General features: G+C 39.7%; 1 protein-coding gene across 7 annotated transcripts in view; it reads left to right on the top strand.

Moving 5' to 3' along the window:
- SPG11 (SPG11 vesicle trafficking associated, spatacsin) overlaps positions 1-21,333 on the top strand; it is a 115,660-nt gene that overhangs the window by 53,198 nt on the left and 41,129 nt on the right. For 6 of the 7 annotated variants that reach the window (XM_073211739.1, XM_073211734.1, XM_073211735.1 and 3 more), the window contains 10 exons: positions 362-507; positions 3,028-3,189; positions 5,175-5,241; positions 7,651-7,816; positions 8,694-8,899; positions 9,392-9,500; positions 10,460-10,619; positions 10,963-11,232; positions 11,860-12,060; positions 12,801-12,908. In XM_073211739.1, coding sequence (XP_073067840.1) covers positions 362-507; positions 3,028-3,189; positions 5,175-5,241; positions 7,651-7,816; positions 8,694-8,899; positions 9,392-9,500; positions 10,460-10,619; positions 10,963-11,232; positions 11,860-12,060; positions 12,801-12,908 — 1,595 coding nt within the window. The remainder of the gene's footprint in view (positions 1-361; positions 508-3,027; positions 3,190-5,174; positions 5,242-7,650; positions 7,817-8,693; positions 8,900-9,391; positions 9,501-10,459; positions 10,620-10,962; positions 11,233-11,859; positions 12,061-12,800; positions 12,909-21,333) is intronic. The other variant, XM_073211736.1, reaches the window with a different exon arrangement.

Raw genomic sequence — 21,333 nt, 5'->3', positions numbered from 1 at the left:
TATATTCTCAATGTCTTAAAAATGGTTATTTCTTTTGTCCGTTTATCTTGAGTCAGTATTTTGGACATTGATTTGTATGAGCTCTTTGTTGAAGACATTAATCCTTAAATTGTCACTTTTGTTAATTTTTCCCCAGTTCATTACAACCTTTCAGTTTTCTTTCTTTGAATAACAGTTTTTATATTTATGTTTACAAATCTTTCATTTTTTCCCCTTTGTGGTGGTTTCCCACTACTTTTAAGCTTAGAAAGTTTTTCTTACTGTGGGTAAGTAAACATTACTTTTCTCTCTCAGAATTATATGATTCTTAATTTAGTATTTCTCTCTCTAAAGGAGAAAAACATACTCTCTTATTTTCCAGATCCCAAACTGATCTTCCAGGCTAGCCTTGCAAATGCTCAGATACTGATTCCCAGCAACCAGGCCAGTGTAAGCAGTATGCTGTTGGAAGGACATACCCTTTTGGCCCTTGCTACCACAATGTATGCTCCCGGGGGTGTCAGCCAGGTATGGAAAGCACTTTTACCCATTATGGCAGAATAGGATTGATTTTAAATCTAGTAGAAATATTTATGGGTTCTCTAGATCTCAATTGATAGTGAAATATAACCACTTACAATTATTTCATTAAAGAGCAGAAAACGGTGAATTCTTAAACTTTTTATGTCATATCCTCTTATGTTGAAAAGGAACCTAATATATTGTATAGAGATTTTTTTCCTGTTCCTTTGTTTTCTGATACTCCAGGTTTATTTTCAGTCTAGAATCAGGATCTAATTGCTCCTGGCAGTGAGTACACTTTAGATCTATGGCTTGGGAATTATTCTCTAATATTTGTCTTTAGATAAAAAGGAAGTCATAATTTTTAGCTACCAATAAAAACTCTTTGAAGAGGCCCAGTGGAAATTTGCCCATCTCTGCTTTTTTCGAAGTGTAGTGTACCTGGTTAGAGGGAACTTAAGAATGCTGTTAAACATTCATTCTCCCAAAGTTTCTTACTGATGCCATCTTTTTTTAATTCCCCCCCCTTTTAGATTGTTGCAATATATCTGAATTATATGGTTATTTACACCTCATAATTATATGGTTTTTAGTTACCTGTCAGAAATTAGTCATAGAATAACTGGAGATCCCAGGTTTCAAGATATTCTACAAAACTATATGAATCAAAACAGTATGGCACTGGCATAAGAATAGACACATAGATCAATGGAACCAAATAGAGAGCCCAGAAGTAAAACCCATGCTTATATGGTCAATTACTCTATAACAAAGACAATAATATACAATGGGAAATAGTTTCTTTGATAAATGGTTTTGGGAAAACTGGACAGCAATATGCAAAAGAGCTGAATCACTTTCTTGTCTCACAGACAAAAATAAATTCAAAATGGATTGAAGATCTAAATGTAAAACCTGAAAAACCATAAAACTCCTAAAAGAAAACATAGACAGTAAACTTTGGGACATCATTCTAAGTGATATTTTTTTGGATCTTCTCAGGCAAGGGCAACAAAAGCAAAAATATACAATTGGGACTCCATCAAACTAAAAAGCTTTTGAACAGCTAAGGAAATCATCACCAAAATGAAAAAGCAGCCTTCTGAAAGGGAGAATATATTTACAAATGGTATATCTGATAAGGGGTTAATAGCCAAGATGTATAAAGAATTCATAAAACTGAACACCAAAAAAAATAGTCATAAGTCATATTTTAAAAATGGGCAGAGAATCAGAGACATTTGTCCACAGAAAATGTACAGATGGACAACAGACACATGGAAAGATGCTCAGCATCACTAATCATCAGGGAAATCCAGATCAAAACCACAAATGAGATACCTGAGACCTATCAGAATGACTAGTGTTAAAAAAACAAGAAATAACAAGTGTTGGTGAAGATGTGGAGAAAAGGGAACTTTTGTGCATTGGTGGAAATACCAAACTGGTGCAGCCACTAATGGAAAACAGTATGGAGATTTCTCAAACAATTAAAAATAGAAATACCATACAATCCAGTAATTCTACTTTGGATTTTTATCTGAAGAAACACTAATTGAAAAGATATATGCACTCCTATGATCATTGCACCATTATTTAGAGTAGCCAAGATATGCAACTTAAGTGTCCATTGATGGGTAGATAAAGAAGATGCCCATATATACCATCGAGTATTACTCAGCCATAAAAAAGAATGAAATCTTGCCATTTGCAACAACATGGATGGACTTACATGGTATTATCTAAGTGAAATTAAAGAAAGACAAAAAACATGATATCATTTATGTGTGGAATCTAAAAAAATAGAACAAATAAACAAACAAAACAGAAACAACTCCTAAGTACAGAGAACAAATTGGTGGTTGCCAAGGGGGTGGGGTGTCAGGATGGGCAAAATAGGTGAATGGGATTAAGAGGTACAAATTTCCGGTTATAAAATAATCACAGGAATGTAAAGTATACCATGAAGAATATAGTCAGTGCTTTTATAATAACTTTGTATGGTAAAATGATAACTACAGTTACGGTGAGCATTTTTTAATGTATATAAATACTGTATCACTGTATTGTACACCTAAAACTAATATATGTCAACTATACTTCAATTAAAAATAAATTGATTGAAAAATTAACAAGAGCTGAGGGGAAAGGACCTAGGAATCATCTAGTCTAGAAGTTTTTATTTTCTTTTAAAAATATTTAATATCTAATTAAATATTTGACATTTAAATGTAGTATGAGAACCTATTTTCATACAACTTTTCCATAGTTTGAAAAACAATGATCTAGCTGAACTTCTTAATTTTTTAAATGAGAAAATTTAGGCCTTATATTCAATATGTAGCCCAAGGTCACACAGTTCATTTAAGAACCAGAACTAGAACTGTTGTCTTCTGAGTCCTTGTCCAATGCTGTTTTCACTACCACACATTCTCTCAAGCTAATCTTGTTTCACAGGGCTTAATTTTGGAGTTAAGTTTGGAGAAGAGAAAAGTATTACATTGTGCTATCTGTCTTTTTATTTAGGTTGTTCAGAATGAAGAAAATGAGAACTGTTTGAAAAAAGTAGATCCCCAGCTACTGAAGATGGCATTAACTCCTTATCCTAAGCTAAAAACTGCTCTCTTCCCACAGTACACTGCCCCTAGTGTCCTGCCACCTGATATTACGCTCTACCACCTTATTCAGGTACAGTATTTAGGTGACCAGTGTTTAGGAGTATCAGTCAGGGTTCAAAGGAAAACATACCATTCTGGTTCTTTCAAATGGAGGATTTTTAACATAGGGAATAACACAGAGTGATAGCAGATTGAAGGTGATTGTGAGACAACCCAAAAATTGACAAGAAAGGAAACCATCAATATCCTTAAGGCTGTAAGAATAGTGTGAGAAAGTAGTGTTACTATAATCCATAAGCTTGAGCCATCTCTGGGAGCTAAACTCACGTTCAGCCTAACTAGTGTGGGAGCTGGGAACATAGATGATGGGGCTGGAACTTCGAAGATGCCCCAGAAAACAAAAAAGTGGAAAAAATAGCTTGCTTTCTCCTCCTCTTCCCACCTTTAATCTCCCCTGTTGTCTCTCATGGCTAAACCTGTCTGGTAGCCAGCCGAAGGGCAAGTGAGCTTAGGAAATGCATTTCTCTGCAATACAGGGCAGAGCAGAGGAAAGGTGGAAATGGATCTGAGAGCAAATAGATAGTTGAGCAGCATATTTGTCTGACATTTCCATCCTACAGTGATAACTTCTATCTCTTCTTAGTAAAGGGCTATTTGTTTAGTTAAATCAGTGCTGCTTAACCTTTTTCAGGACAGACCTCTTTAAGAATGTGAGAAAGCTATGAGCCCTTTACCCAGAAAAACTACATATGCATGTAATTTTGTTTGTATTTCAAAGGAGATCACAGATTCCCTGAAAGAGCTATTCAGGGATCCTCAGTAAAGAATGCCTTTTTTTGCTCATTTCTCATTTCAAAGGGCTTTTGCTTTTTTGAGTACACATACTTCCATAGTCAGTTCAACATAAGCTCTATATGTCTATACAGGTACAAAACCTCTTACTCTACTGTGAAAAGTTCTTAGGGTATGGACTGGTGCTACTCAAAATGTGGTCCCGAGGTAGGTGCCAGACCATGAAGTGCTTGTTGCTGGTATGTGATGAAATTGCAGTCTTGCATCAGGACATAAATCTATATCCCTGAGCACACTGGTTCAGCAGGGTTTTTGTTATTTTTTAATATAGCAAGACTTGAAGAAGGAAGCAGTAAGCTGGATTTATATTGCATGCATCTTAATCTTATTGCAGACCAGCACTTTGAGTAGCACTTGTATAAACTATATATAAATGTATAAAAATATAGTTTCACTACCTAAAGTGGATTCAGTCAACCTAAAACAAATGTTTTCAGGTTTGTTTGCTTTTTTTTCTGTTTTCAAGTTGACTGATGTAATTTTCGGTACTATCAGTCCTGCTATTTTAGAATATTCCTTCTGTAATAGACTACAAATTCTCCCTTATTTTTAAATCAAAGCTGTTTTTCGTTAGTCATCCAAATCTTAATAGTTGTTTTCTCCTGTATACTTTCTATGATCCTTTTTTAGTCTTTGCTAAACCTTTGGCCTAGACAAATTTCAAACACACACTTCCTGCTTTCAAACCTTTTCTTGAAAGGTTTCTTGACTTGATCTTAGACCACAGTTTTTTCTTTGCTGTTGTGAATGATTTGCTCATCACAGTCCTCGAACCCTTGATCTACTACTTGTTTTATTTACTCTTTCCTTTTCAGACCCACCTTAGCTCACTTTGTGATGTTTACATGGTAACATTTCTAGCCTCTTAGTCCTCTTGCCTTTTGATTCCAAATGCTTTTCTAAAGCCCATTTTACATTATAATTGATTCTACCAAAAGAAAGTACACTTTGCAAACATAGTTTAAAGTGAGAAGCATCTCTAAAAGGAACATAGCCAGTTCTATTTTTATTAAAATAGAAAAGGTATCTCATTCTTTTTTGGTTTTAGCTGTGTTCAAATAATTTTATGTCCAGAAAGATAAGGTTTTTAAGTACCCTGGAGAAGGGAAGGAGACTAGCTGTGAAGTCCTTTCATATAATTTTGTTTACTTATTTTATAATTAATAAATTTTTAACTCTGATTTGACTTTTCCCCTTTTTCAGTCATTATTGCCTTTTGATCCTAGCAGATTGTTTGGCTGGCAATCTGCCAACACACTAGCTATAGGAGGTAAGTTATTACAGGTACTTCTTACTTTAGAAGCATTTTGGCAGTGTTGACAGTGGAAGTTAATTTTTATAAAGTCAGTTCATTTTTTTTCACTGCTTTCTATTTTGAAAATAAAGGTACATTCCAATGGAAAGCATTTTCTAGGAGACTGAGTTGGAAACATATTGAGTTAAAAGTCATTGTATTAAGTCACTAGTGCTATGCTTGCTGGGAAATGTAATTTATACCTATCTGCTTGAATTTCTTTCTTTCCAAAAATGCCTGTTCATTTGCAGTATAGTATTATAAAGGTTAAGAGTATAGGTGTTAGCATGAGACAAATCCTGGCTCTACCATGTGATAGCTGTATGACCTTGGGCAAGTGACTTAACCTCTCTTCAATTCTCTATAAAATTAGGTTATTAACAGTGCCCATCTCACAAGTTACATGAGAATGAAAGGAGAGAAGGCATTTAAAAAGTTCTCCCAGTTCTTGGCACATGGTAAACACCAGATGCATACACATTACAGTCCTCTAGCCCACAAGAATTTCTGTGCTTTTTTTGTACTGTTTTTAAACTCTGCTTTTTCTATTTCTTTTTTGCTTTTGCATTTAGAGTTAGCCCTTAATATCATGTTACCTTTGGTGCCTCTGCCTATATTACTCTAAAAGAGGTTCAAATTAGTACTTTGCAAATAATATATACCCTGTAAATATTTATTGATTTGCATAAAAATGAATTTTCTAATGTGTCAGTTTTATAACTTAAAATTTCAATATATTGAATTCACCTAGAGCGTAGTGCAATGCTAGACCAATAATAGATGTTCAATAAATGTTTCTTGAGGGCTGAATAAAGTAGTACTTAGTGCATATCAATTTTCAGTAGTGCACATTCAAAGATACTCTTTCTAATCTCAGTGAAGTTACTAGAGAGTAAACAGACTCCCCTGTCCTGTTCTACTGCCTCCAACTCCATCATTTAGAGTCCTGACCCCCTTGTTAAGATCTAATACTCTACTAGGTACACCAGGGAAACAGAGGAAGTTGAAGGCTTATTTCCTGCCTGGTTTTTAAGAGTTTAAATATTTGAGGATATAAAGCACAAAGTAAATGAAATACTTGTCAGTAAAACAAAAGAGATTTATAAATTATTGGAGAGCTGTATTAGAATATTTACTTCTTTTTTAAATATGGTTTTACCACTGAAAAGGGATGTAACGTGGTTGTGAAGTGATTTAGTTTCTGTGGCAGGCCAGAGAATAATTTCCCTTCATGTAAAATTTTTTCTTACAATCTCCACACTAGCCCCCAGCCACTAAAAAAATCAGGGTCTTCTTTAAATAAAAACATCCAAATTTGCTCATTCAGCCCCTGGTAATGCTATACACTTTCCATGTGCTCAGCAAATACTTAATGAATGAACTGATGGTTTTATATGTAATTACAAGTTACCAAAGTCACTCTGATCTCATAAAGAATCAGGTAAGGCATGGGAACATTTTTTAATCTCAAAAGGGGTGTGCTTTTAAGTAATAGCTTTGTAATGACGGACACCTCTGAAGTCTCAACTCTTTTTTCTAAAAACCAAGTCACAATATAAAAAGTCCTGGAGGGTAAAACTTTATTCAGAAGTAAGTTACGAACTTTGAAAATAAGAGCAGATGCACTGTTTTCCAGAACTGGTTCCTTAACTGTTCAAAACATTATCTCATGTTAAAAATAGTTAGCAAGTGATTAAGAGGCAATTAAAGATTAGGGCTTGACAAGAGTGGTTATGTCATACTACTCACATCCAAATATCTTCGGATTTCAAATTTCTCTACAAAGAAAAAAAAATTTCAGAGGAGCTTTACTCTGCTGATCTTAAGAAAGATGTCACCATCATATATAAATAATAGTGTGCTCTATGAATATAATATAAAGTACATATAGTATAGTAATAACAAAAGATTATAGGAGGGTGTTAATATGGAGAAAAAGATGTTCTTGAAGTATTTATTGGAGAAAGGTACAGTAGTTGGCCTTGGTTAATAGAAGATTCATAAATATGTTAAGGATTTCAGTGTTTAATGAGCATATGAATGAATTAAACAGCTCCTTTCGCAGATCATTAACAGATTTTTGAAGTGGAAGGATTATTGCCATTGTAAATATCAAGTATCATTAAATACAGAGTTAAAGCATCTAAAATAAGTTCAGTGAGGAGAAAGCATAATTTGTAAGTTTTTATGCAGCTACTTAAGTATATATTTTTGTATAAAAGAGGGCTACCTCTACATATTAAAACTCTTAACATTTTGGTGGTTCAAACTGGTGATTCCAGCAGCCAGTTTTCTTTTACCATTGCAGTTAAGTTTTCTACCTGCAAATCTGAAATTAATCATGGTGAGGTACAGAGAATTACTACTGCTTCACTTTCCCAACAGATGCAGTGAGTCATCTTCCCCATTTCTCTAGTCCTGACCTGGTTAATAAATATGCTATAGTGGAGCGTCTGAACTTTGTTTATTACTTACATCATGGGCGGCCATCATTTGCATTTGGTACTTTTCTGATTCAAGAATTAAGCAAGAGCAAGTCTCCCAAGCAGCTGTGAGTATTTAAAACATAATTTGTGTTCTTAATAAAAGGCATATTTTACACATACATTTTTAAAAAGCATACCATAGTTAAGTACTATTTGGTGATTTTTTTTTTTTATGCTTCTGTGTATCCTAAGTTTTGGGCATTTAGTGTCTCTTTTTTAATAGGAAAAAAAAATATTTTAAAGTCATATTTTTTAAAATGGTTTAGGAGCTTCCCAGATGTTAGCAGTTACTCTAAAGAGGGAATTTTGTAGTGAGATGTGAATTCTGTATTTAAGGTCTTTGTCTGTTATAATTCACTTTAATAAAGCACAGAATTGGGAAGAATATTTGATATAATCAACTTTATTGGTTTGTTTATAGTTAGCATTTTTATGATAAAATATTCAAGTAGTTCAGAAAGGTGAAAAATGACAAAGTCCCTCAGTCTCCCATCCTCACTCTACATAGTAAATAAACATGGTTCTTGTGTCACTTTCCTCAAGATTTTTCTATGCATATCAAAGTACATACGTGAGTCATTTGAATTTTATGTGTTGTATGATGTCAAAGTGGCATTAATTTTCTTGGTAGTTCATGTACATACAATTTATAAGATCACAAGTTGGCAGTCTTTGGACACCCCACTCTGTGTTCCTAGAATGAAGTTTGAAGGAAGAGTAATTTGGACTATGAGTAGGTATTTTAGGAGAAGGTAAAATATAAGGCAGTAGGGGGGCTGTGGAGCCAGAAGACAGCTACCAAGAACCTAATGGATGTGTCCAAGGGATACCTAAAGGGAAGGGAGAGGAAGCCAAGTATCTCATGTCTTGATACTCCCTGTATTACTGATCTAATTCTCCTGTTTTCATGTTCTGATGCGATTTGATTCCTTTCTTTTTCAGGATCCAGCAAGTAGGCAATGAAGCCTATGTTTTAGGGCTCTCCTCCTTCCATATACCTTCAATAGGAGCTGCCTGTGTTTGTTTCTTAGAATTGCTTGGCCTTGACAGCCTCAAGCTCAGAGTTGATATGAAAGTGGCCAATGTAATTATGAGGTACAAGTGTAAAAACGAAGATGCTCAGTACAGCTTTATCAGAGAGTCTCTAGGTACAGCACCTTTTACTTCCTTTTTTTTTTTTTGGTGTTTGTTTTCATTTTTATTTTATTTTTTTATTAAAGTATAATTGAAATATAATCTTATGGTTTCACATAAACAACACTGTGGTTTCAACATTCACCCATATTATCAAGTCCTCCCCACCATTGCAGTCACTGTCTATCAGTGTAGTAAGATGGTATAGAGTCATTACTTGTCTTCTCCATGCTGTACTGCCTTCCCCATGACCTACATGTATTGTGATTGCAAATTGTAGTACAGCACCTTTTGTTAACGTGGTTTGTTTAGAAGACAAGGGACCAACATTAAATTGTGAGTGGTTGGGGAGGAAACAATTATATTCCTATTTCATCCTCTCCTGGCAGAATGTTTCTCTTTGTCTTTCTTGGGTCCTTTAATTGGGTTCTGAAATGGCCCTTGAAAGAGAAATGCTCAGTTCCTGACCTTTTTTCTCTTGACCATATTTTGTGCTTTATTTACAGTTGAGAAACTATCTAAACTGGCTGTGGGTGAAGAAGCAACCATAGAAGAATTGCTTATCCTCTTAGAAGAAGGTATATGGAACAGCATTCAGCAGCAGGAAATAAAGAGGTTTGTGAATTGCAATCCCAGTCTATTTTCCAGCAGGCTTTGTTGTTCCAGCCTGTGTTCGCCCAGTCTTTCTTCCAACACTCAGATGTTTTCACCAGTCTCCCTAGACCTTATCCTCTGAATTCATCCAGCATATACAGATACTCAGTAAATGGGTAATGGGTTTTAATTACATCTTGCCATCTTTAAAAGGAGGGTGAAGATAACGATATCCTCTTCAGAGATGGAGTTTCCAAGAGATGGAGAGGAGCTTTGTCTCCTCCACTGCCCTGCTGGTCAGAGAAGTCTGAAGTGTTACACGGTCAAATCATTTCAGAGGATGTGGGATGGATCTCACACAATTTGACTCTAAGTAATGTCCATAATTTTTCTTGCTAATACATGTCAGTTGATAATGGAAGTTGAGGTGACCATTTCTCCACAAAAGCCCCTGTCCTTACATGTTTGTACCATCTTTCCTCTGTGCTACCCCACTGGGCCTGACCCAGCCACCCCAGACCCTGGGAAGCCACATTCTCCTATATGTCCTGTCACTGACCTCACAGTCTCCTGCTTTCAGCAGGAATAGGTACCCTCCCCTTGATGAGGAAGCCTAGGCACTCATCAGGGCTCTAATACTCTAAAATGAATCATGCAAGAGAATGAAGCACTCAGAAAATTTCTTTCAGTGACTATTTCTCAGTTCTCCTAAAGATGGTACATGGCTATTTTGGTAGATTTGTGGTTGGTAAAAGGAATGAACTGTGCCAGTATGCTAAGAAAGCTATTGTGTATTATGGGTTAAAGAGTCCTTTTCTGTTTCAAAGCATTCTAAGAAATATTTGTTATTTGTTGAAAGGCTTTTTAGAGAATATGCTATAGTTAAACTTAACGTTTTGTTTTTTTTTTTTTACTAATTTTCCAGTTTAAAGCTATATAAAAACACCTTTTCCCTCTACTGCCCATACCCCCAAATACAGGTTATCCAGTGACTCTAGCAGCCAGTGGGCATTAGTGGTACAGTTCTGCAGGCTCCACCACGTGAAATTAAGCACATCTTATCTTAGAGAATGTGCCAAAGCAAATGATTGGTTACAATTCATTGTTCACAGCCAACTCCATGATTATCACCTGGAGGAGGTAAGCCACCAATTACTGCCAGTTTTTCAAAATGAGGAAATTGCAACACTTCTCAGGAGACAAATAGTGCTCTTGCTGTTGTGTATATGTAGGCTTTTGTTTGATGTGATACCAAGATTTCAGTGGGTTGGCTACAAAGGACCAGTCATTAATACTAAAGGGTGGAAGAGTTTTGTGACTCCAGATTAAATATGGAAATTCACTCAAAAGCAACAGCCAACTTTGTAAAATACATGGTCACATCTGACACAGTTCAGGATGAGAAAGAATAATTCCGCCTATGTTTTACCCTGACACTTTCAGCTCCAGGCTGTCTTTTTTAATCATCTAATATGCTTTCTAGGTGAAATCTCTTCTTCAGTATTTTAGTCCTGTCCTTCAAGACCACTTAACACTGGCTTTTGAGAACTTACCCTCAGTGTCTAACTCCAAAGTGGATAATGATCAAGTCTGCAACAAGTGCCCCCAAGAACTGCAGAGAAATAAAGAAGAGATGACTGATTTTTTTGAAATTCTGCTACAGTGCTCAGAGGAGATAAACTGGTGCTGGCTTCTGGCTGAAGCAGTGAAACAACAGGCCCCTGTCCTTAGTGTCCTGGCCTCATGTCTCCAGGTGAGGGTCATGAAAAGCCTAAATTAAGAACACAGAGAGTGACAGAAAAAGGGACAAGGACAAGGAAGGCTGATAATCAGAGAAGTAGGGTGATGATGATGGTGAGGCTTCGGCATGTGTGTCTAAGATGACTGCAACTTCTTGTGCTTCTCCCACTTAGGGTCTGGGCCACCTAATGCACTTTCCTGTGCCCAGACATTCAGTGACGGTGGTGAGAGCCTTGGCTCCTGGTTGGCAGTCATAGAGAAGGGCGATTTGGTGGGCTGGCCACCACTGCCTCGTAAGCAGAGAAGAGGAATGCTCTGGCCAGTCCCTTCATCAGCAGTTCTGTGGAGACAGTCTTGTTTTCTCGTACTTTGTATTTCCCTGACTTGACATATATCCCCTCAGTCTTCTGGCCTTTTGACCTGCCATACACTGCAGGACACTTGTAATAGGTTCTTGGTTGTTCATTAGAATTTGTTTCATGATTGAAGGCTTTTGAAGGCATTTTAACCCATTTAGTGAGGTGACATGGCCTAAACAGTAAATATCCATCTGTAGTTGTAGCATTGCTGGAAACTTCCTCTGTCAGGCAATCCAGGCACAGTTGTTATTTAATTTTGAAAAGTTCTTATCCAATGGCAGGATGCCAGTGCTATTCCTTGTCTCTGTGTTTGGATCATCACGTCTGTGGAGGACAGGATCGCAGCTGAAGCAATGGCACACATACAGTACTCAATAGAGGACCACACCTGGGACCTTCAGGACCTCTCAGTCATCTGGAAAACGTTATTAATAAGGCAGAAGAGCAAAACTCTCATCAGAGGTTTCCAACTTTTCTTCAAGGTAGTGAGAGTCACTTCATTTCTTTCCTGAATTTAAAAGGGTCACTTAAGAATATCCCCTGTTGGCTTTTTCAAGTATTTCTATCCCTAGATTTTTTTTTAAGACAAAAACAGATAATGGTAATAGAACTACCATTTACTTAGCAAAGTGTTTTATATACATTATTTTAGTGGGTTCTCACAATAATCCTTTACAAAGATAATATTGTATGAGGATATTATGAAGTGGTAGTATCCTCATTTACAGAGTGAAAAACCAAGGCTCACAAAATTTAAAAGCAACCTGCCTGGGATCACAAGGTGGTGTACTTACAGTTCAGATCCATACTTTCTAATTCCAAAACTCCTGTCCTTTGATCAAAAAGCTCCCACTGAAGTGATGGAAATGTACAGCTCGATGCTACGGAGAACAGTAGTTTGATGGATCAGCGGAACCCATTATCCAGGAGTGTATGTAGAGGGGGCATAGCACCATCTAGTGAAACATCTCTTGTCCATGTATGGTGAGCCAAGTATAGAATAGACAGAAAATGGATTATTGAGTAGATGTATCTGGCCTGAGTATCTTTATTCTAGAAGGAAAAAGCCATATATGTGAAAAAAATTAAATTTATATGACTTAATTCTGTATGCTAATAATATACATATTTTTTACTGTAATCTGCTCTTACATTGGCATCATTCATTGAGAAAATAGTATTGATTAAGTTCAGGATCTTTTCATTCAACTCTTCCTCAAAGGGTTCCCCACTACTACTGATAATGGAAGTATATGAACTGTGTATGTTTTTCAAGAATTATAAGGAAGCTGAAGCTAAACTTCTGGAGTTCCAGAAGAGCCTTGAAACTGTAAGTTGTAGTTATATCACTCTTTCTTACCGATGGGAAATTGGTTAGAGTGGCCTGCTGTCTCCTAGTAGTCAGAATATGGTACCAGGTGAATACTTGTTATGTGGCATAATTGAAACTAAATCACTGGTACTGTTCAGAGATGGGGAGCTTCAGTGGCCTTCCTTAACAGCACTTTAGTTGCCAGGGATGACAGATGTTTCATCTAAAGTGCTAACTCTGACCAATATCCTGATGCTACCACCAAGTGGGAAAGGGATGAATGGTATCTCCTATGAATACTACTAAAGAGTGTGATGGCATATAGGCCACATTTTGCCAGTCTAAGAAAACTCCAACAGTGTTGAGTGTGAAAGGTGTTTAATGCTGCTTTATTCACTGAAAATAATGCCATTTTTCATCAGTACTTCCTTTGGTCTCTAATGATGCTGAGCCTGTGGTCAATTCCAGGCTTTACCTATTCAGATGCTTGTTTCACGCCCATTTATCATGTGGAACTAATTAACCCTATGGGAAAAAAAAGTTATAAGAAAGGTAAAGAAAAATGCCTTAGTCCTACTTGGGGTTTCAGCACATTTGCCTTCTCTACCCCAAAAGAGTTCTGTGATAAACTATATACTGATTCTACCCAACAAATATATCACAGTGCCACCTCAGTATAGGCTTTTGCTCTCAAATTAGTCTTAACAGTAATGAAGATTTAAGTTACATTGTATCAGTTATTCAAATATGCCTTATGTTCCTAAATCACAGAAAATTAAGACATTAATTTCCTTGCTCTATGGCTGGGGCTCTACCAAATACCCTCTTTTTTATTTTGAAAAAAAAATTTTGTTGTGGTAAAATACACATAAAATTTACCATCTGAACCATTTTTAAGCATGTAGTTTAGTGTTATTAAATACTTTCACATTGTTGTTCGACCATCACTACCGTTCATCCCCATAACTCTTTTCATCTTGTAAACTGAAATGCTAACCCATTAAAAATAACTCACCATTTTCCCCTACCCTTAGCCTCTGGCACCTACCTTTCTACTTTGTCTTTATGATTTTGTCTACTCTAAGAACTTCATAATAGTGGAATCATACTGTATTTGTCTTTTTGTGACTGACTTATTTCACTTAGCATCATGTCCTCAGGGTTTATCCATGTTGTAGCATATTGCAAAATTTCCTTTTTAATGACGAATAATGGCCCATTATATGTATATACCACATTTTGATGATCATTCATCCATGATAGACATTTGGGTTACTTCCAGGGGTAGGCAGAGTTTTATTGTTCCGAACAGAAGATCAAATCAACTACAACATTCCCTTAAGCCAAAGACTAATGCAGAGCAAGGCTCTGACTCTTTTCAATTATATGAAGGCTGAGCAAGGTGAGGAAGCTGTAGAAGAAAAGTTGGAAGCCAGCAGAGGGTTCATGAGGTTTAAGGAAATAAGTCATCTCCATGACATAAAAGTGCAAGGTGAAGCAGCACGGGCTAATGTAGAAGCTGTAGCAAGTCATCCAGAAGATCTAGCTAAGATAATTAAGGTGGATACACTGAACAGCCGATTTTCAATGTAGACAAAACCTTCTATTGGAAGAAGGTGCCATCTAGAACTCTTACAGCTGGGAGAAGTCAATGCCTGGCTTTAAACCTTCAAAGGTCAGACTGACTGACTCTCTTGTTAGAGGCTAATGCAGCTGGTGATTTAAAGTTGAAACCAATGATTCAAATTTATCATCCTGAAAATCCTAGGGCCTTAAGAATTATGCTAAATCTACTCTTCCTCTGCTCTATAAATGAACAAAGCCGGGATGACAGCACATCTGTTTACAATATGGTTTACTGAATAATTAGGCCCTGTGGCTCCAGGAGGATGGCAGTTTCCCACCTGGGGTGGGTTCTTTATGAATCTGATGAGACCAAAGGGACACAAGGGTGAGAGGTTTGGGGAAAGGTATTTTATTGCTTACGGCTCAGCCTCTCTCTCAGTGTGCTCCCAGGTCCTCCCTCTCTGGCCTCAGAGTGCTCCCCCTGAACCCCAGCTGCTCGGCTCTCCCTTGCTTGGTGCTTTCTGCCTCCTCTTGCTTGGCTCTGTTCTTCAAGCTCCATCCCTCTGCCATGGCTTGTGCTCTATTTTCCCAGCTCCCCGCCCCTTCCTCTGGGAGGAACTCCATGGGTGGGTCCCTTGGTGCCTGGCAGGCGCCTGACCATTTACATACCAGCAACAGAGAGGAGGAGAGAATGGCCAGGCAAGAAATTCTGGTTGAAAACTTCCATATATCCAACAATCCAGCCCTCCAGAATCTCTCCTCACAATCTGTGCATCCCCAATTTTCCACAATGGCCCCTGAGCGAAAAAAGCTAGAGTGCTCTAACCAGAAAATAACAACATAAAGTATGACACAGATAACAATAAAACCATGACAGTCCTCAGGCCTTAGGATCCAGCTGCATTCAAAGTCCTACTCAGATTGTGTCCATAGCTTCACATGTTCCACAGTAGGCCAGCAGCTGAACTGGCAGGGGGCATACTCAGGAAGCAGCAGCTGTGGCTAGGGGTTGTGCCCAATCACAAAGACTGTAGAATAGAATGACCTTAAGGACATTAAGACAGATACTTTAATGTTACTAACATGGGCAGATCTGGTCTGTATAGTGGCAGGAATGGGATAGATGTAGTGCTTACTGGAGGCATAGACACTGGTCACAATAAGACAAAACTCCCCTGTAAAGTGTTCTTACCTTCCAGCCATTCTGGGTACACTACCATGACCTGTGGGGGCCACTCTACTGTTACTCCAGGAACACACAGTAGGCCAGCTCCCAGGCTTTGTCCTCAAGGTGCCAGAAGGACCAGGTCCTCAAGGTGCCAGAAGGGCCAGCCATTGCTGGTCCATTTATCGAGGTGTCCAATTACTGTGCGCCTCAGTCACACGATACACTCCTGCCAGGCTCTGCTGACTTCTCCAAACATCAGAGGCAGGCCTCACCAATGGACTATAGCCCACAGTGTCTTCTTCCCTGGACTAAGTCATCTGCTTCATCATTCCCTGAGGATGCAATGCCAAATGGCCTGCAAACTGCTGCCAGAGGCTCCAGTCACAGCTATCTCCAGTCACACAAAAATCCAACTTGTCCATTTTGCAATGGCAGAGGTAAATGCACACATTTTATCCCAGCCCCACCTGATGCCCTTGCATGCCAAGTGGCACAAGGGCCTCAGAATTTGTGCCAAGTGTGGGATAAACACTCTCCAGTAGCCTACAAGACCCAAAACTTCTTGCAATAATGCCACATTTATCTGTAAGAGAATCAGAGGTGAACATAACATCATACACAGTATTAGATCCCCTATTACCAAGGGGGTTCAGGCTCATTCCACTCTGACAGCCCCACCCCTGCAATCTTTTATAACAGTGGGAGTCCCAGGAACCCTTTCAGGGTCATAATAAATGAGGGAGCATTCAGCTCCTGTGTTTACCAGAGCCAGGACATGCTACACATTTACTGGAGACTGATAATTTACTAAATTACTCAACATGTGCCCTCTGGCACAAGAGGTCCCAGTCAGTCCCCAAAGGTGGTTGCCGTGACCCTCACCTCAGTCAAACTGTAATCATCACCCGCAAGGGTCCAGGCAGGTTCTGCATGTTCTTCCCTCTCCCCCAGGAAGTCCTGCAGACACAAGGGTTGGACATGTGGCTTTGCCTCCAACTTCCATTTCTTAGACTTCAGTGGCTAGAACTGCTGCTCTGGCTTTAACTGTTGCCATAGCTCTAGTAAGATTTTATTGGACTGTCCATCAAGTTTCTCTTTCATTGCCCCCCTTTATCAAATCACCCCACATCTGGGTCCTCAAGACTTTCATGGGACCCTTTGAACCGCTTTTCTCAGTAGATTATATCTCCTGTTCCCTCATTGTCTCAACCTCTCCCAGATCTGCTGTAGTACAAGTAACCTCATTTATGGATTTCCCTAAGTGAGGGGCAAGAATAATCAGTCTCTAGGGACCCAAAGAGGGATGGGGAAGCTGTATGGAGCACCAGATTTCTCATCCCCATGTTAAAAATTCCTTATCAGAGCCCTGATGGTCCATATTGATGACATTTTTCATGGCCAACTCCCATAAGACCTGCTGGAGCTCTGCATGTCTGCCAGCTAGCAGGGAAAAAATATGATAAATCCCCCTGATTAGCCATACGGTGTGGAGTGCTGCTGTCAGCCAATCCAGAGGTGCATAATTCCCTGGAATCTGATGAGCAGACCTCTGCCAGAGAGATGGGTGAGTTGTCAGGGAAGCCAGTTTCCCCACTTCTGACCCAGACAGAACAGTGCCATCTAGTCCTGAATCCCAAAGATGCAAAAGCCACATGGGCAGAGACTCCAAAAGCTTCTGCCAAAACCGGGTGCTCAAATTCACCAGTTCAGCCTGGATATAGGGGTGGAGCATGGAGTGCTCCACAACCTAAGGAGGGGGCTGCTCTTCTCCCTGAGGAATCCATTGTTGCTGTGTCTTTATTTTCTTAACTACAACCAGGTGGCTTTCAATAGGGGAGAGACTGGTGCATCAAGCAGTGGGACCAGCAACAGTCCATCCTCAGCCCCTCCCCCTCATCCTTCCCCAGCTCCTCCCCTGACATCTACCATTTCCAGAGCTGAAGACACCACACCTTCCTTCACCTTCCCCATGACCTCTTGCAGCCTGCTTTCTCTTGCTACCCTTTCCTGCACCATAATGTGTCTCAGCAGCACAATCTCAGTTTTTAGTAGCCTTCTTTCCTTCCTTATACCATCCCACAACTGGTGTTACTGTTCTGCCACTTCCTGCCAAAGCACATCTCTCTCCTTGGTAACCCTTTCCAATGCTGTGAGAAACACCCAACCCACAGTTGCCACTGCCACATGGACACTCAGTTCCCCTAAGGAATCCCTTATTTTGCAGAGGGCCAACTCCACTGCCTCTGGAGTCCCCTGCTTCCCCAATTCTGGGGAGGGGCCCACTTCTCTAGGAGGCAAATCACTCTGGACCAAATCCCCACTAGGGGATCCCCAGGTGTTTACCCACAATCCATAGGGGGACCCCAGGTATTTCCCCACCATCCACTGGGGCAGCATGCTGAAACATCACACCCATGAGGATAGTTCTTCAGGTTCACCAGATCTTGCCAACTATGCCAAAGTGAGGCTCCTGGAGGAAGGCAGTTCCCTGCCCAGGGCAAGGTCTCTATGAATCTGATAGGACCAAAGGAAAACAAGGGTGAGACGTTGGGGGAAAAGTTTTTTATTGCTCATGGCTCAGCCTCTCGCTCGGTGCTCTGCCAAGTCCTCCCTCTCCGGCCTCAGCACACTCTCCCTGAACCCTGGCTGTGTAGCTCTCTCTTGCTCAGTACTCTCCTCCTCCTCTCACTTGGCTCCACTCCCCAAGCTCCGACCCCCTGCTGCAGCTCATGCTTCACTTCTCCTGCCCCTTCCTCCAGGAGGAAATCCATGGGTTGTTCCCTGGTGACTGGCAGGTACCTGACCCAATTATTTACCAGGAATGGAGGGGAGGAGAGAATGACTGTTACTCTCCACTGCTTACCCCAGACTGGTGGCTCTGTGGTGGTAAACATCACAAGATATGCAAACAGTCCCTTATATGCATATCACTGTCAGGGCCAAGTGAGAAATACTGGTTGAAAACTTCCGTTTGCCCAGCAGGCCCACGGTTGAGACCTACTGCTCAGGAAAAATAGATTCCTTTAAAAATGTTACTCATTGAGGGGACTTGGCAAAATGGCGGCGTGAGTAGGGCAGAGGAAATCTCTCAAAACCATATATATTTTTGAAAATACAACAAATACAACTATCCCTAAAAGAGAGACCAGACGATACAGTACAACAGCCAGGCTACATCTACACCTGCGAGAACTCAGTGCCTCACGAAGGGGGTAAGATACAAGCCATGGCCTGGAGGGACCTGAGCGTGCCCCTCATCCCAGCTCCGCAGCATGAGGAAAGGAGTTGGAGCGGGGAGGGAGTGGGAGCCCAGGAACTGCTAAATACCCAGCCCTAGTCATCTGCACCGGGAGCACAGACACACAGTGTGTGGCGTGCTGGATACTAGGGAAACGGAACAGTAAAACCTGTGAGTGGGTCCCCGCAGCCAACACCACTGGGACAAAAGAAAAGCAAGTGCTTTTTGAAAGTCTTAACGGGACAGTGACCTCACAGCTGGATGGAAGCGTCCCAGTACACTCAGCCCAGCATCTGGGAATCCCAGGGAACTCCGGGCGCACTAAACCCTTCGGTGGCTGTGCAGCTCTGAGGCTCTTCACGGCGATAAACAGCCTCTTGCCTGTTCCCCGTCCAGCGCAGCCCCACCATAGCAGAGCAGCAATGTGAAGCTGGCCACACCCACAGCAGCTGCACAGAGCCGCCACCGTGGCCATGTGGGCCAGACTTAGAGGCCCCATCGGTGCACAGCTGCCCAGCACAAGCCACTAGGGGTCAACGTTCTCACAGGAGAAGGCAACCGCGAAGCAGGAACGGACTTTGTTCTCCCAGCTGACACACATGCCAACTGCCCATGACTACCTCTATTGCCATGAAAAGGCAGAATAATTTGATCCAGACAAAATCACAGAAACAACCCCTGAGAAGGAGCCTGGGGAGATAGATTTAACCAATCTTCCTGAAAAAGAATTCAAAATAAAGGTAATAACCATGCTGATGGAGCTGCAGAGAAAAATGCCAGAGCTAAGAGATAAAGTTGGGAGGGAGAATACAGAAATAAAACAATCTCTGGAAGAATTTAAAAGTAGAATGGATGAAATCCAAGAGGCTGTTAATGGAATAGAAATCAGAAAACAGGAATGCATAGAAGCTAACGCAGACAGAGGTAAAAATATCTCCAGGAATAAAGGAATATTGAGAGAACTGTGTGACCAATCCAAACGGAACAATATCCAAATTATAGGGGTACCAGAAGAAGAGAGAAAAAAAGGGATAGAAAGTGTATTTGAAGAAATGATTGCTGAAAACTTCCCCAAACTGGGGGAGGGAATAGTCAGTTAGACCACAGAAGCTGACAGAACTCCCAACAGAAGGGACCCAAGGAGAACAACACCAAGACACATAATAATTAAAATGGCAAAGATCAAGGACAAGCACAGAATATTAAAGGCAGCCAGAGAGAGAAAAAAGGTCACCTGCAAAGGAAAACCTATCAGGCTATCATCAGACTTCTCAACAGAAACCTTACAGGCCAGAAGAGAATGCCGTGACATTTAATGCAATGAAACAGAAGGGCCTTGAACCAAGAATACTGTATCCAGCACGATTATCATTTAAATATGAAGGAGGGATTAAACAATTCCCAGACAAGCAAAAGTTGAGGGAATTTGCCTCCCAGAAACCACCTCTACAGGGTATTTTAGAGGGACTGCTCTAGATGGAAGCACTCCTAAGGCTAAACAGATGTCACCAGAGAAAATAAAATCACAGCAAAGAAAGCAGACCAACCAAATACTAACTAAAGGCAAAAAATAAAATAGTCTATTCACAAAAGCAGTCAAAGGAAACACAAAAGAATACAGAATAAAAAAACCGAACATATAAAGAATGGAGGAAGAGGAATAAGGAAGAGAAATAAAGAATCATCAGACTGTGTTTATAATACCTGAATAAGCGAGTTAAGTTAAATGGTTAGATAGTAAAGAAGCTAACCTTGAACCTTTGGTAACCACAAATCTAAAGCTTGCAATGTCAGTAAGTACAAATATTTCAATAATCACTCTAAATGTAAAGGGAATGAATGCACTAATCAAAAGACACAGAGTAATAGAATGGATAAAAAAGCAAGACCCATCTATATGCTGCTTACAAGAGACCCACCTTAAACCCAAAAACATGCACAGACGAAAAGTCAAGGGATGGAAAAAAATATTTCATGCAAACAACAGGGAGATAAAAGCAGATGTTGCATTACTAATATCAGACAAAATAGACTTCAAAACAAAGAAAGTAACAAGAGATAAAGAAGGACATTACATAATGATAAAGGGGTCAGTCCAAGAAGACTATATAACCATTATATATGCACCCAATACAGGAACACCAACATACGTGAAACAAATACTAACAGAATTAAGGGAGGAAATAGAATGCAATGCATTCATTCTAGGAGACGTTAACACACCACTCACTCCAAAGGACAGATCCACCAGACAGAAAATAAGTAAGGATACAGAGGCACTGAACAACACACTAGGACAGATGGACCTAATAGACATCTATAGAACTCTACACCCAAAAGCAACAGGATACACATTGTTCTCAAGTGCACACGGAACATTCTCCAGTATAGACCACATACTGGGCCACAAAAAGAGCCTCAGTAAATTTAAAAAGATTGAAATTCTGCCAACCAACTTTTCAGACCACAAA

Source organism: Manis javanica, chromosome 8, assembly GCF_040802235.1.
Source record: "Manis javanica isolate MJ-LG chromosome 8, MJ_LKY, whole genome shotgun sequence".
NCBI classification, from domain to species: Eukaryota; Metazoa; Chordata; class Mammalia; order Pholidota; family Manidae; genus Manis; species Manis javanica.
The sequence above is the reverse complement of the archived record's forward strand: the minus strand, read 5'-3'. Positions and strand labels throughout refer to the sequence as shown.